The sequence below is a fragment of the Haliotis rufescens genome, unplaced genomic scaffold (genome assembly GCF_023055435.1).
Source record: "Haliotis rufescens isolate VD_foot unplaced genomic scaffold, xgHalRufe1.0.p SCAF_25, whole genome shotgun sequence".
Classification (NCBI taxonomy): Eukaryota; Metazoa; Mollusca; class Gastropoda; order Lepetellida; family Haliotidae; genus Haliotis; species Haliotis rufescens.
Genome location: NW_025963946.1, coordinates 3015037 through 3040059, shown reverse-complemented (window position 1 = coordinate 3040059; position 25023 = coordinate 3015037). Strand labels below are relative to the sequence as shown.

Below are 25023 nucleotides of genomic sequence, written 5' to 3'. Positions count from 1 at the left end.
CCCCTTACGACTAGCATAGTCGCCTTTTACGGATTTGGAACCTTTGCCTTTTATTTTTAACACAATGTTCACATGTGTTTGTGAATTAATTTATGAGACAAAGTTCCTCCAAGATTGGCGCATATTTCGTTAATAAGCACGTCGAGCATTGGTAATAGTAACTTTACCATTATTGAAATTATGAACAGCAGGATGTTTGCAAAAATATTTTTTCCGCCTTCTTCCCCCACTTTCTTGCTTGGTTACTGTCGTTATTAAACCATGGTTTACGAATATGAGGATGTGCAGTATACCTTTGCATTGTCTGGTCAGCAATATTATTGCGTTGATCTGAATACAACTGGATGGGATCTGGTACATTTTTTAGCACATAGTATTTCATCGGAGGGCAAATTTGCCTTTGTTAAATTCAAGCATGACGAAATGGGGTTATCATCCGTTGTCATAGCTTTTAGTAAAGAAGGGAAGAGATCACTCCTACTGAGAATAAAATAGTTTTATAGCTTCTCCAAAAGTGATGGTTTTTCGCACTTTGCTTTATTATTTTTATTCGTTTTACCAAATAGGGCAAACTTTAGATGAGGCCAGCACAGTTTGTAAATATTGGGGGCATGTTGGCAATCAGTATTCTCATGGTTGTCCCCACAGCGTTTACAAACCACAGATCGGTCATAGGATTTGGCCAAAATGTTGACATCTCAACCATCAGAGTGGATTGGGGACATACACCTTAACTTCGATGTTGACAAATCCGGCTTTGATTGATTGAGGATAGAAGATCTAGCAAATGTAAACATGTATGTGTTGGTTCAATAGTTAAATCCTCCTTTCTGTGGGCGAAACATTTTTTAACTCTGCAGCGATTTCTTGTTCAGACATGTCTGATAAGGAACGGGTCCTGTCACGTACAATGCCTTGGCAGGAGTTTAGTGTAGTGTGTTCAGAAACAACAACCTCAACATTGGCAAACTGTCTAACTGATAACAGACTGAGAGATTGTTGTTTCTTCACACTCCACAAGGAGGGAGCCGGAATGAAGTTGGGTCACATTTTTTACCTCACCACAATGAATAGCGTTTGAAATGGCAGAGGGATTCACTTTGATGGGAAGATGATTTTCAGCTTCGATCAAAAGAAATCGACCCCATGAAAATTTGTAAACATCTTCTTCATGCTTGAGCTTGATGCAAAATATATTTGCTTTAATTTTTATTATTTTTTTCGAGGTTAATTATTGTCTTTCGATAAAATCACAGCCTAAAGGTATTGATGATGCGTGCGTGTGTCCGTACTTGCGGGAACGTAAAATTGATAAATAAAAAATATTGTTTTTATAGGCGTTTATTTCAAATAAGTCAATCCAATCATCTTCTGCATATGTTTGCACCATCCTTCACACAACACTTGGGTTAGGTAAGCTGCGTGATAGAACAGCTGCCGCTGCCCCAGTGGAAGACATTAAGATAACCACACCTGCCAAAGTGGTTCTTACTCGAATAGGGAGGTGTGGCAGCTCCAGCTCCACTGCAGGATCCCCCAGCGACGTTGCCTTCCCAGCCGCCATTGACTACAGACTTGAACTCGAAAAAGCCATCTTTTGTTTTTGAGCAATCCATGTCAATGTCCACAAGCCAATAATGGTCCCCGAAACTGTGAAACAATCATATCAGACACACACGTTATGTCGACTTTTGTGAGGCTATCCTGTGATCACACCTACAAAATAGAAACTCCCTTGAGGGATTCAAGAGGCACACGTTACAACTGATATTGTTGTGTGCAAGGGGTTTTGGCATAAACAGATTTGTTGTAATCTTAAGTGGCAGCAAAATATTTAAATGTGATAAAAATGTGCTGTAGGGGCAAGATTTGAACAGATGTGGACAGCAGTGAATGGGGCTTCCCAGATGGTTTTGTACGGGCATTTAGAGTTATCAGTCCCTGATTTGTTCAACGGACCCGGGATGCTTGATCGTTACAAAAGTTTCGGTATTTGTTAGGGGGATGATGCCTACGTGAGATTGTGAGTGAGTTGGGTTTAACAGTATTCCAGTTATATCACGGCGTGTCAGCTTAATGTGGGAGGAAAGCCCGAAGTGATGCAGGTCTCAGACGTTAACCACTTCGGTGAAACCCACGAGCACGGGTATGGTGCTGACAAACCTAGAAACATAATCGGGGCGAACCGGGACTCGAACCCACAATCATAGGTTCCTGACGTGCGCAAGGGACGCAACTCTGCACAGCGAATCGCGGCGCTTTAGACGATTGGGCCCCACCCCCACCCCCCCCCCCCCCCCCCCCTTTTAACATTAGTGACTGGACAATAATTTCAGGGGCTGTTATTTATGCCTGCTGCCATATATTTGGCCCATTGTATTTTTATTTATTGTAAACAGAAATAAACTATCGGATTGAACTTATGTGTTGATTATTCGCGGGTGTGGTCATTAACTGATTTCTCAATTTAGTTCTGAACGTACTGATTTCTGGGTTTGGGTTTCAATTTGAAAATCACCTCATAACAAAATGGTGCTCTGATGGAACAAAGTGGATTCCATGCTTACGTATTGTATTTGCTATACTCTGGTCTGCCAGCAGTGTTCGTTGTCCACAGTGCAGGTGTTCCAGTGGCAGATGACCCCTGCCCAGGCTCAGCTCCGTACCAGTCCAAGTAGTTATCTCCTGAGCTCCATGCATTGTATTTGCTGAAGTGAGGGCCAGAACCAAGGTCCCTGTGGCGGATCGGAATAGCACAAGGATTCCCGGACACCGAAGACGAGCATCCTTGAACACAGCGTGAAAACAGGTTATCCTTTATAGAACAGAATACATAAAAGTCAATATGAGTGAGTGAGTGAGTGAGTGAGTTGGATTTAACGCAGTTTTTAACAGTATTCCAGTTATATCGCAGCGTGTCAGCTTAATGTGGGAGGAGAGCCCGAAGTGATGCAGGTCTCAGACGTTTACCACTTCGGTGAAACCCACGAGCACGGGTATAGTTCTGACAAACCTGGTAACATAATCGGGGCGAACTGGGATTCGAACCCACACTCAGGTTTCTGGCGTGCCCAAGGGACGCAGCTCTGCACAGCTGCACAACTTGGCCACCCGTGCCCCCTATCCTTTATAGAACAGAATACATAAAAGCCAATATGAAGATCAGATACAAGAGTTAAACTTTGTATACAAACTCTTTTTAAGCAAGGGGCGGTCGGGTAGCCTAGTGGTTAAAGCGTTCGCTCGTCACGCCGAAGATCCGGGTTCGAATCCCGACATGGGTACAATGTTTGAAGCCCATATATTGAAGCCGTGATATTTCTGGAATATTGCAAAAAGCGGCGTAAAACCATACTCACTCACTCACTCACTTTTTAAGCAAACATGATTTGTTTGTATATAGTTATCTAATCAATGTTTCGGTCGAGTAACCATACATGTACGTCTTTGTAAGTGAACAAAACAACGTAAACAGAGCGTGAGTATTGTTAAAAGTCATGTGAAGTATGTCACCTGTCATGTGGGCGTGGTCAATGCCTCCTCTGATGAAGAGATCCTGGCCTGGGGTGGTCTGCCTCTGTACCAATATCACTGTGTGTTTCCAACTACCACTTCCATAGTCGGGTGTCACAACGGGGCCTGAGGTAACGGGGGCTTGAGTTCCCCCTCCAGTGTTTCCGCCTCCTGTGCTGCCAGATGGACCACCTTTGAGAAGACTGCTATATATATTCAGCATAGATACACACACAGATGAACTATGTCAATACAGTCCAATTACATTGAGGCCTATCTAATAATCTATTGCACTTTATTTGTAGACCGCCTCCGGAGAGTGGAAGGTCCGGGGTTCGATCCCCGGCCGCGTCATACCAAAAGTCGTTTAAAGATGGTACTGGTTGTTACCCTGTCTGGCGCTCGGCATAAAGGGGCTGAAACAATGACTGTTCGGCTCGGAGTCAGTATACTGTGTCTGAGTGGGGTATTCATGTTAAACTCTCAGTGAGCTAGCGCTATAAATCGGCACTAGTCCGGACTAGCACACACACACACACACACACACACACACACACACGTGCATGCACGCACGTCGCTATTTCGTCGACGTAAACCCACATTCACCTCACCTTATTTGAAGTTGAATGCACTCCTATATGCTGATGTCACCTGTCACCTGTCACATAAAGTCACAGATTCCTTTACAAATACGAAAACTCACCAACAATAAAGGCGACTATTGGTTCCTCGTTGTTGCTGATGTGAATATGGGCGTTTCCTGATCCATCCACTGTGACCTTTTGTTGGCAATCATGGATGATGTCACAGTATTCTCCAGCTGGCAGCCCTGTTTGGAAGGTTTGATCCAGATTTCCTTGCTTCGCCATCGCAAAGAAGCCCTTGTTACCTCTGGCAAAGGCGACGACGTCCCCACTATCAAACCAGTGTTCGATGCCAGTGCCAGCTACAGCGTTCCTGAACGCCACCATGTTGGCAATGGGGGCCCACCTGTGCTCACAAACCCAGCCATTACCACAGGAGCCATCTGCGTTGATACTAACGTCTTTGTCAGGAGGTCCAGCATCAGAGTCATCTCCGAAGAAATAACTACTCATCACTCGGACAAACCCATAATTATAGGCCAGTGTAAACGCTTGAGCCATCTTGTAATCCCTGGGTGTTTTGTGGGTGATGAGATTTCCCCCACCACCATGGCCTCTCTGATTGTCGTGATTATCAACAAAGACTAAGGCGTTAGCTGAAGGTGTCATGCCCCAGCCATAGTCAACGACATTGCCAAGCTCTCCAAAGTTGTGTACACCTTGGGCTATTTTTTGACAATATCTCATCTCAGTCACGTAGCCCAAAGAAGTGTATTCTCCCACCTTAATCGCGCCATCATTCTGGTCAATCACCTCATGGGCCCAAAACGCTTTACCTCCCTCAGGGAGATCCTTCACCCGCTTCTGAATTGCGCTGAAACACAAAGTAAATGGGTCATCAAAGTAAATGTCATAGGAAATCTGTGCCAATAGCAAAGTCCATTGCACGATTCCTACTGTATAACAAGCATGTGCTTATGAATCACCATCAAAAGGTTATGATACCAGGCTAAACGTTCACTAAAAGGTGACCTATCCTGCACCATGCCAAGTGTTAATTGTTGATCTGACAAAAAAAATCGGCAACATATGGTACAAAACAGGGAATTGGTTTTTTTGGTCACTGATGTATTTGATTTAGATATGTCTACCATATAACGTTTTCTTAAAACTTTACGAAGGCTTTTGATGTTGAAACACTGATCAAACAACTTTTGAGAAAAACTCATATCAAGTCATCCCCTTTGTTATACAGTCTTGTAGTTTTTGTCACACCGATTCCTTATACATAGGTAACAATATGAAATAGATGAGGCGCTCTCCTTGGCCTCTTCTATCTCGAGCTAACGTGGGTAAATCAGGAGAGGGGACTCAGCTTTCTGCTAAACTTGAATGATGTCGGTGCATTGATAAACTTGAAGATTTCAAGTGACACATGCATGTAGAAAGACGGGGAGCACACCTGGTACTCGCGGGGATGAATACCTTTGCCTATCTCATCACCAAATTACACATATACTACTCAAAGTTTGCTAAGGATCACCACTTAGTAGTACAAAAAGGTAATACGTATAATTGTGTGCATCTTTTGAAACACCGAGGTCCTATAGCGATTACCCAATCATTGTGTACCGGGATGTTTCATTCCTTATTTATTGGATGTTTTTCATATATCATCAAAATTTCATCCTTAGTACACTTTGGGTAGTATAGACGTTATCTATGAATTAGTCCAGCATTTCATAGGTTTTCTCAGAAAACTTCACATTAAGTTCATCCTAATTTTTGAAAAATTGTCAAATATGGATTATTATGCATAAGAGTTAAACCGTCTTAGGAACTTACATACGTATTGGTACTGTTAAATTTCAATCATGTTCAATTTGAGGGCATGAGAAATTTTGTTAGCAGTCAATGGACCATGCTGTGGGTTCACAATATCACCATGTCCTTTCTAAAGTAGGAAGACGATGCTTTATGAATATTACTTTATAATTTATGCTGTTGTTAAATCATGGCGGTCGGGTAGCCTAGTGGTTAAAGCGTTCGCTCGTCACGCCGAAGACCAGGGTTCGATTCCCGACATGGGTACAATGTGTGAAGCCCATTTCTGGTGTCCCCCCGCCTTGATATTGCTGGAATATTGCTAAAAGCGGCGCAATACTCATTCCCTTACTAAATCATGGCGCATATTCATTACATTTAATATCTATAAGAAATTATTTTGGGAAGTTGAGTCTGCAATAATAGTAATTTATGCATAATATTCACATGTAAACCTCCCAATCTATACATCCAATTGTTTATAAAGAGAGTATATTTATCTCCCACTGTAAAATCCCTAAAAACAGTAATCAGCAGTACGATGCCAACATTATTATAAACATATAACGACCCGTGAAGATCCGGGGTAGACTAGGTCTTCAGCAACCCATGCTTGCCGTAAAAGGTGACTATGCTTGTCGTAAAAGGCAACTAACGGGATCGGGTGGTCAGGCTCGCTGACTTGGTGGATGCATGTCATCGATCCCAATTGTGTGGATCAATGCTCATGATATAAATCACTGGATTGTCTGGTCCATACTCGATTATGTACAGACCGCCGTCTTATAGCTGGAATATTGCTGAATGCGGCGTTTAACAACAAACCAACCAACCAACCAAATATAGATATTACACATAATGTTCTTGAACCAGATAACATCAACTACTTTAGCGCAGAGCGCACAACACAAAGAGTTTCCTCACACATCACACATACAAGTGATGGTTGATGGTTAGCTACCTGATGTCAGCAGGCCACATGTGTTTGGCAGCGTCAATCCTAAAACCAGACACTCCGATATCAATGAGGTTATTGAAGTAGCCAGAGATCTTGTCCCTCACGTACTCGACGCCTTGATTCAAATCAGTGAGGCCAACGAGATAGCAGTTTCTCACATTATTGGGATCGCCATAGTTGTTGACGTTACCGTCACCAGATGGACACGTGCTGCGGTCATTGAAATGCTCTCTCCTGTATGGTACACCAGGGAAGTCCAGGTTGTCGGAGTTGAAGCTGCTACCTGCCGTTCCTGTTCCAGATCTCCCCAGCCCGGCCATATGATTTATAACCCCATCAACGATAACCCTGAAACGGGAAAAGGTTGGGGTGACTGACACTACAGGTCATGTGATATCATATACAAGAATATGCACACCTTTATATTTAATAACATTTATCATTGGACATAGTTCTAATTTGATGGAAATTAACTGGGGGTTTTCAGAGACCACCAAATAATTAGTATTACTGGTATCGAGCCATCCGTCGTCCATCTAAATGACTATAGTTTGTAAAATAAATGCACTGGCCATCACCGACTCATTTTTCATCAGCTTACTCTCGAGGCTCCTGATTGATCACTCGAGTCATAGATTTGGTTGATGCATGTCATCGATACCAATTGCGTGGATCGATGCTCATGCTATTAATCACTTGATTGTATGGTCCAGACACGATTATTTAAAGACCGCCTTCATATAGATGGAATATGGCTGAGTTCGGCGTTAAACAACAAACAAACAATCAAACAAACAAACAAAACAAAGTGCCGTACCGACACAGGCAGGCATGCAAATTAACTATGACTTTGTTTGTCAATAAGATTGATAACTGCCGTCATTAGGCAGAAAAAGGGGGCGGTCGGGTAGCCTAGTGGTTAAAGCGCCCCGTCACGCCGAAGACCCGGGTTCGATTCCCGACATGGGTACAATGTGTGAAGCCCATTTCTGGTGTACACCGCCGTGATATTGCTGGAATATTGCTAAAAGCGGTGTAAAACCTCACTCACTCACAAAAAAGGGAACTATCAAATTACCGTGGCCCCCACTTTAACGGATAACTTCTAAAACATTTTATGATAATTTTATCAATTTTATGATATATCTGTACACGTACACAAACTGAGATATTTGTACGACCTACCTGACCCCAACTTTCTTGCACCTGGAAACCATGTCCTTGAACTGATCCTCATTACCGCACCTGCTGGTGAGTTTGTAACTGACCGGCTGGTACACCTCCCACCAAGGACGGGGGTAGTCCTTCGTCACCACCACATGCTCGTTGGGTGGGGATACCTTGTATGTACAAAAGGTGTCTTGTATATACAATAGGTGTCTTGTATGTACAATAGGTGTCTTGTATATACAATAGGTGTCTTGTATGTACAAAAGGTGTCTTGTTTATACAACAGGTGTCTTGTATGTACAACAGGTGTCTTGTATGTACAAAAGGTGTCTTGTATGTACAACATGTGTCTTGTATGTACAACAGGTGTCTTGTATGTACAAAAGGTGTCTTGTGTGTACAACAGGTGTCTTGTATGTAAAACAGGTGTCTTGTATGTACAACAGGTGTCTTGTATGTACAACAGGTGTCTTGTATGTACAAAAGGGGTCTTGTATGTACAACAGGTGTCTTGTATGTAAAACAGGTGTCTTGTATGTACAACAGGTGTCTTGTATGTAGAACAGGTGTCTTGTATGTACAACAGGTGTCTTGTATGTACAAAAGGTGTCTTGTGTGTACAACAGGTGTCTTGTATGTACAACAGGTATCTTGTATGTACAACAGGTGTCTTGTATGTACAACAGGTGTCTTGTATGTACAACAGGTGTCTTGTATGTAAAACAGGTGTCTTGTATGTACAACAGGTGTCTTGTATGTACAACAGGTGTCTTGTATGTAAAACAGGTGTCTTGTATGTACAACAGATGTCTTGTATGTACAAAAGGGGTCTTGTATGTACAACAGGTGCCTTGTTTGTACAACAGGTGTCTTGTATGTACAACAGGTGTCTTGTATGTACAACAGGTGTCTTGTATGTAAAACAGGTGTCTTGTATGTACAACAGGTGTCTTGTATGTACAAAAGGGGTCTTGTATGTACAACAGGTGTCTTGTTTGTACAACAGGTGTCTTGTATGTACAACAGGTGTCTTGTATGTACAACAGGTGTCTTGTATGTAAAACAGGTGTCTTGTATGTACAAAAGGGGTCTTGTATGTACAACAGGTGTCTTGTATGTACAACAGGTGTCTTGTATGTACAACAGGTGTCGTGTCTTGTATGTACAACAGGTGTCTTGTATGTACAACAGGTGTCTTGTATGTACAACAGGTGTCTTGTATATACAATGTGGCTTGGCAGATGATTTACTTTATGAGACATATGTTGGTGAGAACATAACAAGATAACATTTCCCTGGTCACTACTGTAGTCCATTACCATTTCGGTGCCGAAGGAATTTTCTCCGGCATTTTATTCATAACAATCAAGCTACCACTTTTAGAAGCTCCGTCGGTGTATCAACACGGTATGCCTGTCCTGAGGTCAAACCTAAAGCTTCATGAAATTCATGTTTCAAATTAGAGTTTCCCCGATATCCTTTCTTTCGTTTCGTATCCTCTTGAGGTGAGGTGTAATTGGGTTTAACGTCGCGTCCAAGATTATTGCACTTATATAGCGACGTGCATGCACGTGTTTGCGTGGCTGCTTGTACTAGTCCGGACTGATGCCGATTTATATATTTTATAGTGCCAGCTCACTGAGATACCATGCCGCAGGTATCCTCTTGAAAATGTAGTGACGAATCCTTGTGTCTGGGATCCTTGGCGATACTGTCAACATAATCTTTGACAAGGAAGACTGTTCCTGTCCAAATAGTCTGGACCTCTAAAGTGTATACGGGGAGGTCGGGTAGCCCAGTAGTTAAAGCGTTCGTTAATCACGCCGAAGACCCGGGTTCGATTCCCGTAATGGGTACAATGTGTGAAGCCCATTTCTGATTATATATATAATCTGTATAAAAGTAAATACTATAAGGGTAACGCTATTTTTCAGGGCATTATCATTTGCAGAATCCCGAGATCTTCAATTAACAGTTTACTGCCCGACGAAAGAGGGCGGTTGAAAAGACCGAGGGCTTCTGCAAATGATAATGCCCTGAAAACTAGTGTTACCGTTATTATAGCTAAAATGGATGGAATTTGCTATAAGACAAAAGAAACAACAATATCGGCTTGGAAACATTTACTGCAATCAACACGAATGTCACTGACCCACTTTTACAAAAACGTCAGAGAAAAAACGCTCTATTGAAAGTGACGTCACCTATCCCTATACCATGACGTCAACTAACAACGGGCGTGATAATGGCCCGTCGTCATGCAATATGAGGGCATTATCAAGTTACAGTGGCCCGCTCATTTCTAATAACATGCGGGCGGTTTAATGATAATTCCATCCATTTTAGCTATAATTGTATATTCTGCAAGCCATCCATCGACTTGGTGGTATCTTTTCATTCAAATAACCATACAAGACCCCTTGTATATAGGAATATGTATAAAATCACAACCAACGTTCTCGATGTCTTTAACGCACGCACAACTTGCCCGTTGGTACACCCTAGTACAGAATCAAGCTGTTTGTGTCCTCCTAAACTTGTATATGGTTTGGTTTGGTTTGTTGTTTAACGCTGCACTCAGCAATACTCCAGCTATATGACGGCGGTCTGTAAATGATCGAGTCTGGACCAGACAATCCAGTGATTTACATCACGAACATCGATCCACGCAATTGGAATCGATGACATGCATCAACCAAGTCAGCGAGCCTGACCACCCGATCCCGTTAGTCGCCTTTTACGACAGGCATAGTCGCCTTTTACGGCAAGCATGGGTTGCTGAAGACCTATTTTACCCCGGATGTTCACGGGCTCTATATGACATGTTGATAAGAGCAATAGCAATAGGCTTGCTATGATTAGGGACAGGTCAGTTATTATAGGTGGAGATACAGGCCTAGTACCAGTCCCACAGACATCGTCACTTTGCAATAAATTAACAGTCGCTTTCTAATGTGTCATTTTGAAGTTGCAGTTACCTGGACAGCACAGTACCCTTTCTTAGACAGGTATCTTTCACATTCCAAGGCGATGTCTGGCCACCTCCACTCAAACAGGTGCACGATGACCTGCTTCCCATTGCAGTGGGGATCCGTGAACTCCGCGCTCGCCGACAGAACCAGCAGAGCTGACCAAATGCAATGATACATGTTTTCAAAGATGTGTATTTTATCTCTTAACAACAAGTCGCCTGAAGGAACACGATGCTCTGATTACACTCATTGATCAGTGTTTTTGTTTTTTTGTTTATTGTTTAACGTCGCACTCAGCAATATTCCAGCTTAATGACGACTGTCTGTAAATAATCGAGTCTGGACCAGACAATCCAGTGATTAATATCATGAGCATCGATCCACGCAATTGGAATCGATGACATGCATCAACCAAGTCAGCGAGCCTGACCACCCGATCCCGTTAGTCGCCTTTTACGACAAGCAGAGTCACCTTTTACGGCAAGCATGGGTTGCTGAAGACCTATTCTACCCCGGAATCTTCACGGGTCTATTAATTTCAGCATATAATATTCATACTAACTCATCAAACTCTTTCTTTTAACTCTTTAAAAAGAAAACAATTTATCATATTCCAATGAAACAGATTTCAGATTGTACACAAAACAAACAAGAAAAATATATGCTCAATCTGACATGGATTGACGCACTTTACCTGAGACAATCCCATATTGCGCCCACATTGTGCTTTGTAGTTCGGCAGTCTGGCTCGGTATATATAGGTCTCTTTTTTAACTGATCTTCAAAGTGATAAGAAGTCAGATAATGTGAAAGCCTTGACATGGATTGTCTTTCTTCAGGTGTTGTCAGGATTTCAACAGATCCTCCTTTGTGCCCTTTGTCCATAAATGGTGAGGTGAGGTGAAATTGGGTTTAACGTCGCGTCCAAGGTTATTGCACTTATATAGCGACGTGCATGTACGTGTGTGTGTTTGTGTGGCTGCTTGTACTTAAGTTCTCAAGGAAATTAAAAAAACTGTTTTTTCGATCTCAGATTTTAAATAAATGCAGTTAATATACAAAATATATAAATATTCAAACAACACAATTAGTACTAATTTGGTCTTGACACAAATACAGCGTATCAAAGGTTTTTATGTCTTTTTACACGTAAAAGTGTGTAAAAATATGAACAAAACAGACTAGTGTGAAACTGAGCATAACCAGGTGTTGGTAGATCAAGGTGAATGTCCATGACCTATGACACCTCGAAGACAGGTGAAAACAGGTGCTTGAAACCCACGTGCATGTGATTTGTCAGTGGTTAGTGATTTGTGAGTGGCATTGTGGGATAGTGAATTATCGTCAAAATATCAGAACGTAAAAGTAACATATTCCCTTCTCAAACAACAACTTACATGTAATTATTATTATGTACATAAACATAGCTGTTATTTTTATTGTTGTTTTGATAACAATTTTCCAGGCTAATTTGCATAATGCCTATAGCCTGTTTCTGCAATGTCAATTTGGACCTAGTTTTATTTTTGAATGTTGAAAGTGCCTACAAATTACCTCCTGTAAAGTTCATTTTGTATTGAGCACTGAGATAATACTAGCAAATCCAGACTAGTATTTTTCCAGTTGTTTTTCCAGTTTGTGTTGTGCTGTGACTAAGGTTGTCAGATTGGTGCAGGGGTGGTGATGGTGGTAGGGGCTGTCTTAGTTTTGAAATATGCCAATGAGTAGCTAAGAATTTGGCTCAGGTGATAAACTAGTTTCATCCTGGTTTCAGAATGAGACAAGACTCTTTATCCACCATTATACTTAACCAATGCGATGACAAGACAACTATTCAGATGATTGAAATGCAGATCCTCGACAAAAATAACCAAATGCGAATACAAACTGACGTCCAAAAGAAACTTTACCAGAGTTTGAAATCACTCTTGCTCCGAAACAACAAAACATACATGCATGAAGTAAAGTGTATTGAGAAGATCAATATATCAACATAATCAACACTGAAAATGACAATCATACCGCGACCGAGAATGACGTCAGAGCCCCCCAAAGTTGGGTGTGGTACAAAACTCGAGCTTTCAGAATCATGGACAATAGGCAGAGTACATAAACAATCGCTCACGTTCAATAACAAGTCATTGGTAGCTTGTGTGACCACCAAATGCCTCAATACACGCAAAAACTCTTCGACGCACAGAAAAAGTCAGTCGTCTGATGAGGTCACATGGGATTTGAGGCCATTCTTCTTGGAGGGCCAAGATCAGTTCTTGCCGGTTGGCTGGAGAGTGTGGTCGTTGTCGAACACGGCGATCCATCAAGTCCTGGAGGTGTTCTATGGGGGACATGTCGGGTGAGCAGAATCGACTTTCGTCATTAAAGACAACCCTCTGCCAGTCACGTCATTGCCAACGTCGTACAGTCCGGGACCATCTCAATCGCAGACGACGATGTTGCGCTGTCAATTAATAGCTGTCATCTGTATGGTCTAAAAGCCCTGATTCAATGAGCCCTGAGTCTCCTGGCCACTGTCTGTCCACTAACCCTGTGACCTAAGGCATTTGTCGCCGATGACGTCACTGTCAGGAAGCGATTTTGGAGGTGCAAGGAACGCCTGGTCTGGGTCTGGGTCTGCCTGTTCTTGGCCTGTCAGCGGTCCGTCCTGTCTGTCTGTAACGTTGCATCAAGTTGGTAACGGCAACACGGGAGCAACCGAAGGTTTGTGTAATATGGGCGTGGGTGGCTCCCATCTGTACCATACCCAAGGCTCGTTCACGTTGTTCGACTGTGAGTCGTGGCATTTTTTGTGTGTTTTGTTTATCACTGTGGATGTTTGACTTGCCGTTGCAATCGTTTATACCCTTAGCCGCGCGTGCATTTGCAGTTGTCCGTGGTGCACGTGTTTTTCACTTTTTCGCGTGTTATCTCGCAAACATGTAACAGACGATTAACATTTTCTGCAAACACTATTGCTGTATTTAGGTTATGTGTTTTAGATAGACTTCATCTTGAAAAAAATATACTTTGTCTGAAATTTAAATTTTCAGTTGGTAAAGTTTCTTTTGGACGTCAGTTTAATTGAAATACGCTTAAAACCACAAACCTTAGAATACTGCCACCAACCTTCAATTTTTTTTAATAAGTATTTAAAACTTATATGTTATTTTTCTTATTTTACTTTTAAACTATAATGTCTGACACCTTTTAATATCCAATAATTGTAAAATAGTTCTAGACAAACAAACCAACTAAGATATTAAAATGCCATGAAAATGTCACTGTTTCACACTACCCGCTGTTTCCAGTTAAAAACATGTGAATACTTTAGAGTGAGTAAGTGAGTCGGGTTTAACTCCGCTTTTAACAGTATTCCAGTTATATCGCGGCGTGTCAGCTTAATGTGGGAGGAAAGCCCGAAGTGATGCAGGTCTCAGACATTTAAGCAATATTCCAGCTATATGACGGCGGTCTGAAAATAATCGAATCTGGACCAGACAATCCAATGAATCGATCCACGCAATTGGGACATGATGACATGCATCAACCAAGTCAGCGAGCCTGACCACCCGATCCCTATAGTCGCCTGTTACGACAAGCATAGTCGCCTTTTACGGGGAAGTGATCAGTATTTGCAAGAACATTCTAATAGTTCAAAGCAATTAATTCCAATGCATACGATATTCACTGACGGAGATCTAGTAGTAGTTGCTGAATTTGGGTTAAAACATCTCTGGCATTCCTTCCCGAACTTCAGAACTTCTATCGCTGGAATCGCTGTCTTACCAAAGCAATGTTGGTTGGTTGGTTGGTTTGTTGTTAAACGCCGCACTAAGCAATATTCAATCTATATGACGTCGGTCTGTAAATAATCGAGTCTAGACCAGACAATCCAGTGATTGATATCATGAGCATAGATCCACGCAATTGGGATACGATGACATGCATCAACCAAGTCAGCGAGCCTGACCAACCGATCCCGTTAGTCGCCTTTTACGGTGATCTACCTTCAGCTGCTGGCGGTCTATAGCTTTTTTTATAAGGTATTGTTCTGTCAGGTGATGTATTTTTATGGGTCCAGACGAGTTTTGAATCATAATCTGTGATGAGTCTTGTTATTTTACCGTCCGTTGTTGGCAGGTTTTTATAGTTTACATGTATTTATTGTATATGACCTTTAAAAGTCACGATACGGCTGAAACTTTAACTTTTAACTCACTCACTCATTCAGCATCCTTCTATTCAGTGTATTTGGGGAGATGTACCTGCGTCAGTGTTGTGGGATGTTGGTGGATGTTCTCAGATGAAGTAGCTGATGATTGTGACATGACTGACTGCATTTCTTCTCTTGAGGTATGGGGCACTGGTGCCATCCATCTTCCCGAGGCAAGAGAGTTAACTGACTTTAAAAGTCCAGTTTCAACCCTTGCCGAACTAGACTGGAACTCCTGGGCTCGAGCGTAGCGCCACCAGTGGCTATTACGAGTTATGTCCTTTCTATGCCTCTCCTATTGACCAATCAGATTCAACCTCTCGTATCACTTGCATTTCCTTCAAACAAAACGGTGGCGCCCAGTAAAGACGATCTGATTGATAATCAAGATCTATATTGTGATAAAACGAGTCTTACATCGCGAAGTACATCAAATCACGTGATCACCTTGATTAAAAACATGAAAAGATTTTGAAAATATCTGTTGACAACGAGTTAGCGGTGCACATGCTTTGCAAATCCTGCAGTCGACCCAAATCTGCATGACACTTTACGAACCGGACTTCGATTTCGGTGAGCGATTTTGATTGGACTATGCATAGTCCAGCCAAAATGTAACTCCATAATTCCTGCCTAGTTTGGCAAGGGTGGAAACTGAAATAGGGCTTCAGGTCGCGTTCAAGATCATTTCAATCATACAGCGACGTCCGCCTGTGCGTTCGTGCGTGCGTGCTTGTATGTGCGTGTTGCCGGTTTGCAAGCCGATAGAGCTGGAGACGCTCCGCACTAAACAAATACTGACGCTCCGCGCCAAACTGTTTTTGAATTCCGCACTGAACTGATTCTGACGCTCCGCACTAAACTGACAATGAAATTCCGCACTAAACTGACAATGAAACTCCGCACTAAACTGATACTGACGCTCCGCACTAAACTGATACTGATGCTCCACACTAAACTGACAATAACACTCCGCACTAAAGTGACACTCACGGTCCTTACAAACATCAGCAAAAGTCTCACACAGACAGATGAGGTCAATTTGAACTAAACAATCCAGTGCATCTTTATCCTGTAACTTATTAGTAAGACCATCAATGTTCCAAGATATAAACTTTAAAGGAATACAATGAAAGCCACATTGGGATCCAACTTGAAATCCCGTGAAGATTCCGGGGTAGATAAGGTCTTCAGCAACCCATGCTTGCCGTAAAAGGTGACTATGCTTGTCGTAAAAGGCGACTAACGGGATCGAGGGGTCAGGCTCGCTGACTTGGATGATGCATGTCATCGATCCCAATTGCGTGGGTCTATGCCCATGATATTAATCAGTGGATTGTCTGGTCCAGACTCGATTTTTTACAGACCGCCGTCATATATCTGGAATATTGCTGAGCGCGGCGTTAAACAACACCCCCCCCCCCCCCCCCCCCAAAAAAAAAATCCAACTTGAATACTGTTTGAAATGTCAGGACATCGATACTGTTGATCATTTGCCCGGCCGACTTCCTGCTGTGATGTTTTATGTGCGCTTCGTGAAGTTGACTCCTGAGCAGGGGTCGCTATCGCTGACTCACTGTCCTATGTCACATTATTTACATGCTGATCAAAACCTACATCTATTGCGAATATATTGTTTAACTGGTGATCAGTTGGGTAGCTGGTCAGTTTGTTTAAGTAAGATATGAATCCATTGGTCTTATCTTTAGGCGTCCATTTCTTTTAAATATGCGATGATACGTCTAGCTCTGTGCTCGCTAATAACATTACTTCCAAGGTCGGTCGAACCATTAGATTTTTATAGCTATCTGAGTGTCAGGACTGTAATTGTGTCTTCCAATACAGCAAATGTAGCAATAAATGGTCGTGACCTACGATTGCCAACTCTTGACACCTACACGGTGAGCTCGTAAAATGTCCGAGCGATCCCAGGTATGATCTTGGTGGTGCTGGTTCAGTGTCTGTGAAAGTCTGTGAAAGTCTCAATACGTCTCAATCCGCCCTTCTCTCACTTGGTAAAACGTCAGATCGTATCGACGACTATCGACTGTAGAGCTTCGACTTTATCTGGGTTGTACGGATTGATCATGAAGTTTCTCCAATGTTTAAGTAAGTGCGGCTATGTCAATGTAAACCAGTCCAAGTTCATGTTCGAATCGGGGGCACGGGTGGCCCAGTCGTCTAAGGCGCCGTGATTCGCTGTGCAGAGTTGTTGCGTCCCTTCGGCACGCCAGAAACCTATGATCGTGGGTTCGAATCCCGGTTCGCCCCGATTATGTTTCTAGGTTTGTGAGCACCATACCCGTGCTCGTGGGTTTCATCGAAGTGGTAAACGCCTGAGACCTGCATCCCTTCGGGCTTTCCTCCCACATTAAGATGACACGCCGTGATATAACTGGAATACTGTTAAAAGCGGCGTTAAATCCAACTCACTCACTCATATTCGAATCTGTTCGAATCTTCCTCGAGAACAATTACGCGTTTTTCTATCTTCGTACACTTATCACGATTGTCTGGTCCAGACTCGATTATTTACAGACCGCCGTCATATAGCTGGAATATTGCTGAGTGCGGCTTAAAACAAAAATGAACCAACAAAATACTTGATGAAATACTCCACACACGTAGCCCTACTGAACAGGCATGATGCATGTGAATCGCACCGTTCGTCATTCTTTGTACACTGATGCCTTAAATAGTTCAAAAATAAAAAAATAAAATGCCCCGCGTCTCCCATATTTTTAAAAAATCAATCAAACTCCAACTTTTAATTTATTGCGACCTCACCATCCACATGCCAGTCATGCTTATACTGGAAATGTACCCCAATAAACAGCTTTTATTTTTGAAAAGTATAAATACAATGATCATACCTCCATGTCAGAATGATGAGGTCTCATTGGTCCACGTGATCTTGATAAATTTCTACGTATAAATATCCCGCTTTGGAGGGAAATAAATTTCTCAGCGGGAGAATATATCGCTTATACTTCGACACGAACAAGACAGGCTGCACGTGGACTTCTGAGAGCCAGAATACACCCCTTATATCCACTTCGAAGCAAAAGGCCGCACGCTTTTTCCGAATCACAAGTAAAACTTCAGCTCAATCGAACATCTGTTTTCTATCAATTTTGAATGTGTTTATATATTTTCCAATGTCATATTAAACATGACTTGTCGGTAAGATATATTCGTTGTAGCAGCATCACTCGGGGTACATGGAGTTTCATGTGTTCCTCCTGCTCATCTAACGAGGGACTCGTAAAACCCCATGAACCCCTTGTGATCGTGCTACAGCATATATTAAAATCTCTGCCCTTAGGTATAGGGCTTTGTGATTTTGGTGTGGTATCTGTTGGTATGGAAATCTACATACACATACATTTGGACAAAATCGGGATTCTGTGTTATCGCTGATAGAAAAACTGCGGAGTCATAACCATTTTCTTTTTCTCCCTCCCCAGGTCTCCAGGGCCCACTTGCACAAAGCGATCTTAGCGCTAAGACTATTGTAAGCCTATGTTAAAGTATGGGAGTTACGATCATCTTAGCGCTAAGATCGCTTTGTGCAAGTGGGTCCTGGTCGGTCGCTGAATAATATTATGGTGTAGCCAGCTCCTTACTGTAACATTTAAAAAAATATAACATTGATCGTTATCTTAGATCATTTTTTTTAAAATGATCACAGCCACAAGAAACTGTGTAATGATTGAATGTGTTACAATATGAGAACACACGTTAGTGTATTGAACTGTATAAGTCTAGATGAAAAGACAAATGATACATTTACACTACTGCCTAGAAGTTCATTCCCCTTACACGAATGGGCAACGCGTGACGCAACCCGTGTGCAACCCAGACCCGTGAAGATTCCGGGGTAGAATAGGTCTTCAGCAACCTATGCTTGCCGTAAAAGGTGACTAACGGGATCGGGTGGTCAGGCTCGCTAACTTGGTTGATGCATGTCATCAATCCCAATTGCGTGGATCGATGCTCATGATATCAACCACTGGATTGTCTGGTCCAGACTCGATTATTTACAGACCGCCGTCATATAGCTGGAATATTGCTGTGTGTGGCGTTAAACAACAAACCAACCAACCAACCAATCGTGTGCAACCCGCCCGTCACGCGTGTAGAACGCGTGACACGCTCATTAGAGAGGGAACGAACTTTTGACCAAATGAGGAACCATGTTAGGCTGAGATTTGAAGTAGTCACAAGGAGAGATTTTTTTATTTTTCTGACGATTTATGATATGTACTTGCTGATGTCTCATTTTCAGATGTGATTTTGTTTGAAAATATGAGTTCCGTGATCAATCCGTTCCACCTTATCCATACGACCATTGGCTTCTACGTGATCTTCTCGGCTGTCTGACACTGGTCGATTTGTCGAACTGCTCGCTAACGTAACTGAGCGTTACAAGAGACTTGGCTACCGTCTGTGAAAACAGCGTAAATAAAGTTAGAGGTAATATTTGTTTTACGCAATTTTGAACACTGATTGGTAACCCGTGATCTTTGAAGTTTTAAATTCATTTCTACAGACAAAAATAATGGCGGAAGCTCACCGGATACCCTTGATGGTTATAGTTTAATAATAAAAAGTATCCCTGCAGCGACAGCATTTTCGGATTTCGGATTGCGATTAGTACTCTCTTTTTGTCATCCATGTTTTTTTGGTATAACCCCACACTTGTGTATTTGTCGTCATTCACTTGATGCTCAGTTAATGAACTTATTACAGGTATAATTAGTGATAGCCTATTCAGAAGACCTAATAAAGGTTCCCATTTGGCATTTCGTGTGTCTTGTGTCTATATCCCCCCGTTTTCCAAAACAAAAAGGATTACGTAATTCTCGCCTTTCAGACCGCCTTCGTGGTCTAGTGGTAGAGCGTCCGCCCGGACGCGTCATACCAAAAGACGTTAAAAGATGGTACTTGTTGTTACCCTGTCTGGCGCTCGGCATTAAGGGGCTAAAACAAGGACTGGTCGGCTCGGAGTCAGTATACTGTATCTGAGTGGGGTATTCGTGATAACTGCGGCATGGTATCTCAGTGAGCTAGCACTATAAATCGGCATCAGTCCGGACTAGTACAAGCAGCCACACACACACACGTGCATGCACGTCGCTATATAAGTGCAATTATCTTGGACGCGACGTTAAACACCATTTCACCTCGCCTTTCACATTTCCGGAGCAAGATTAAATTAGATTTATTCTTTTACCTCCAAACTGAGCTTATCATTGACCCGTTAACACGTGTTAAACATTGAGAGAAGAAATACATCTTTGTCACTAGCCGAATGACTGTGTAGTACTCTGCCAATATCAGCTCTTGCAAGAACATATACTTATATGTAGCCCAAAGAAAGAATCTGCTCAAAATAAACATTCCTGATATATTCTTTAAATACCCTACACTATTTAAAGGAGATGTACAGTATAACTGTGGGATTAAATAATTTAAAAGGCATATTAAAACAAGTATCGTGAAGATATTTTAAAGTAAATGTCAGTAGCAAAAAACGATGAAAACAGACTCGTATTCGGTTAACGATGGAGAGGTAATAAGCTGAGTTGCTATCACGTGACCTGACGTCATAGTAGAGAGTTGACGATCACTGTTTCTGTATAGTGTTCGGTAGGTTACTAGCGTTCGCCATGATATCACCGGACAATGACAGCGACGAAGCAATTGGCGTAGGGTTAAATCTAAATAGGTTTCTATACAAATGAATGTTATGTAATAATTGTAATGTCGGTTGATGGTTGGTTCAGTAAATCCTGTCGTTTAAACAGTTGTCATCATATGTACTTCATTGATCAATATCGAATTAGTGGGATATTAGTGGCTGGTATTTAGCGTACGACTTGCGCTCTACAAGTCTTGTCTAACCTCTCACATTGTACTGTCTCTACAAGTGTACAGCATATTCACACATGCCTAACCTAAAACAGCATTTTTGTCATCCAATAGCGTATCCTAGAGTTTGGCACAGAATGGGACTCAAGTATAGCCATCGGTGGTGGATCCAATCCAGAGTCGGCATTTAGGGGTTAAAAAACACGCACGCACGCACGCACGCACGCACATGCTTACGCCTACACGCACGCACACACACACACACACACACACACACAATGCACTGTTAAGGGGAATGACGTGGACTCTCCACTGTGACGCCACAGCTACAGCAAAACATCACATCAAGATTTCAATCTGCATACGCGCTGGTGGTGGGATGAGGCAGTTGTTTACTTTTTCATTTTTAGATAACAATTAAATTACGTATGACTTTTAATGTGTGTATAAATTGTGTACTTTACATTACTATTTAACATATTGTGAACAGTTTTGATACAATAGATCTTCTGTCACTTGTATCTATTAATTAACAATTCTGTAATCATAATAGAAAATTGAATTGTACTTGTTTATTGTTTGATGACAACAACAAATAACCTGTTTGTTATATATGTCAATGGCAAAAACATCAAAACAAGTCGAAAACAAATCTTGAGGTGAGGGGAAATTGGGTTTAACGACGCGTCCACGATTATTGCACTTATATGGCGACGTGCATGTACGTCAGACACAGTATACTGACTCCGAGGCGACCAGTCCTTGTTTTAGCCCCTTAATGCCGAGCGCCAGACAGGGTAACAACAGGTACCATCTTTTGACGTATTGTGGTGTGACGTGGCCGGGGATCGAACCCCGGACCTTCCGCTCTCCGGGCGGTCGCTCTACAACTAGACCACGGAGGCGGTCAAAACAAGTCTTGAAGCTGCAAAACATATGCTGTTACACGAGACACAAACCTTCTACTCACTTCAACAAGCAGGACTGCCACAAGGTAAACACCCATGCTCAACTCCTGCATAAATACAACTCGACGTCCTCAGGAAAGGTTGGTTGGTTGGTTTGTTGTTTAACGCCACACTCAGCAATATTCGAGCTATATGACGGCGGTCTGTAAATAATTGAGTCCGGACCAGACAATCCAGTAATTGATATCATGCATATATGAGCATCGATCCACGCAATTGGGATCGATGACATGCATCGACCAAGTCAGCGAGCCTGACCACCAAACCCCGTTACACTGCAAACACGAAAACGTCGTTTTTTTCCGTATATGGTCATTGGACGGAAAATGACGTTATTTGGACGCTTTCAAACCATCGTTTTTCCATCCAAATAACGTCGTTATTTGACATCGGAATTTACTGGGAGAGAACGATATCATCAAGCTCCTCCCTTTCGTGATTGACATTGTCAATCAAGCAACAGCGTCTGCCGGTATTCCTACTTCTAAGATTTCATTGGTCAGTTCTCGCGTCTTAGATTACAGGCCCGAGTTTGACGCTGTACTCGAAGCGCTTAGCGGAAGTACTGAAATCAATCGTTCTGCGCATGCGGATTGCTTAATGCCTTGTCCTAATTTTCCGTTCTGTGCATGCGCGATTTCGCGTATTGTTTCCACTATGTCACCACTATTTGACAATGATTCATAAACACTGTCTCGTGATAAGTTCGGAATCGTACACTGACGCTTTAATTTATGGCACGTACTTGATCGGCACGCGTTTCCCATTAACTAATACAATGATAACGGTAATAATTTTAGTCAAAATAATTAGGAAAGCGCAAGGCTCAGGAACGTCTGAGTATAGGAAAAGGATTTATAATTTCGAAAGTTATATAATCGTCAAATACGCAAACGAATATCAACCGGCTTTTAAAACTTATTTTTGTAGAAGGTGATCTTGGTGTATATTGCCAGATATTATATGCATATACATTTTTCCGATATTGCTTATTTGTAAAGTACAGATTCTCGTAGTTTTTTAGGGTTGAGATAACAGACGTCGATGGTTAATTATCAATGGACAAATTAAAGCCAAAACTTATCTTATGAAATATTGGTAATGGGCAATGGACAATGGGCAAACGGGAGGCCGGGGTAATTAGCGCTAATTACCTGTTGGCTTCCCTTGTTACGTTTCCACCTTTGCTATCTTTTTACTTTTGTTGTTCTTACAGGTACATATATATCTTCTCTGCCTCATAGCGTTAATTCACCTGATGAAAGAGTAAGTTTTACTCCGAAACGTTGTGTTCCTCATAATAAAGACGTTGACATCCATACATTTTCTTCCTTATGTGTTTCACTTCTTAGTGCCTTTAAAGCCTCAATCTAGCTTTGTTTTTAAATGTGGAGATATTTGCGTGGAATATAATATGGTCATGCCTATAAACATTTGGGTCTTTGTCTATATGAGCATTTAGACATAACTTTTATAGCTAAGGAAATTGCTAAATCTGCAGGGATGAAGTACACTTTATAGCAATCTGTGATCCTTTTTCACACTTTAGATATTCGTAATGGAGATCTGTAACTGAAGTTTATCGTAATTTTCCCCAACTCTCACCTGCTGACCAGCTGAACGTAAAATTCCAGGCTGCCCTTCTTTCTGTGATGTTTTGACGGATGAAATCTATTGCGTTATAATATTCTCTGTTTGCTGATATTTAATATGTACATATTGTAAAATATTTACGATATTTTAAACGTATAATTCGATGCATGCAATGCAATCTGAACATGAGTGCGGATGCATGGAGGCGGTTATAGTTATAGTGCGATGGATGTAGGGGAATGGTAGGAGGGTGTATGTATGTAAGCACGAATACCGATACATGAAGGCGGATATAGTTATAGTTCGATGGATGTTGGGGAATGCTGGGAGGATGGATTATGTATGTAAGCATGCGCATGTATCCATGATGGCTGACGTAGACATAATGAGATGGTTGTAGGGATAAAGTGGAAAGATGAATGCGATGCGTGTGTGCGTGCGTGCGTGCGTGCGTGCGTGCGTGCGTTGTGATACGAGGGTTGGCGAACATGTAGTGAGATGATTGTGTAAGTAAGTTAAGTGGTTGAGGATGTTGCAGGTATGAGCTTTGATACATGCAGACTTGGGGTCGGGGGACTGGATGTGCCTGTACTGATGTCACACACACACACACACACACACACACACACACACACACACACACACACACACACACACACACACACACATTAATTGTTTTATTAAATGTATCCTCGAGAGTCAGTAAAAAACTAGAAATAACTGCCTTTGTTCTGTAAATCTCACCAAGTTTCAGCTTTCGCCTCTTTTTTTGTGGATCTTTGAAGATCCGGGTTAGAATAGGTCTTCAGCAACCCATGCTTGCCGTTATAGGCGACTATGCTTGTCCAAAAACCAAGACAGCTACGCGATAAATCGCAAAGAACAGAGAAGAAGGAAGCGATATATATTTCTCGATAAAACCTTGTTCTATCATTTATGGAGATTCGAACATGCACTCGCAACTTGAGGACGTCGTAGATTTGACGTTATTTGTGAGAGGGAAGTGTCTAGTGAGTTGTTCCCAATAGATGTAGCTGGGGGAGGTAGATAAATTCAATGCCGGAACAATCGCATCCGAAAGTGAGACCGATATGACAATCGGTATTGGGAGAAAAGGTACATATAATCGACGAGAAAAGTGTGAGAATATGCGGGAAATTTATCTGGCAATGACGCGGTCGGAATCTATTCAGGGAGTCATCATAATTTAAGTACGGGTAAATATTTTAAAAGCATCTACTTTTTGCTAATATAACACCCTTAAAGAGGCTGTACGAAATGTTGATATCTCATATAAGAAATAAACGAGTCGTGGTCGTTGTTTATCGTACAATTGTTGTTTCTTAATTACATGACC

The 25023-nt window shown here is 42.0% G+C and overlaps 1 protein-coding gene across 1 annotated transcript; it reads right to left on the bottom strand.

Annotated features, from left to right (window-relative positions):
* Positions 1-1325: 1325 nt before the first annotated feature.
* On the bottom strand, positions 1326-11790 carry LOC124150707 (alpha-amylase-like). Its single transcript, XM_048402245.1, has 8 exons — positions 11716-11790; positions 11028-11176; positions 8065-8219; positions 6883-7227; positions 4217-4971; positions 3514-3705; positions 2568-2787; positions 1326-1650 (listed from the first exon to the last, which is right to left on the bottom strand). The coding sequence occupies exons 1-8, from the start codon at positions 11741-11743 to the stop codon at positions 1410-1412; spliced, it is 2085 nt and encodes a 694-aa protein (XP_048258202.1). The 5' UTR covers positions 11744-11790; the 3' UTR covers positions 1326-1409.
* Positions 11791-25023: the final 13233 nt, after the last annotated feature.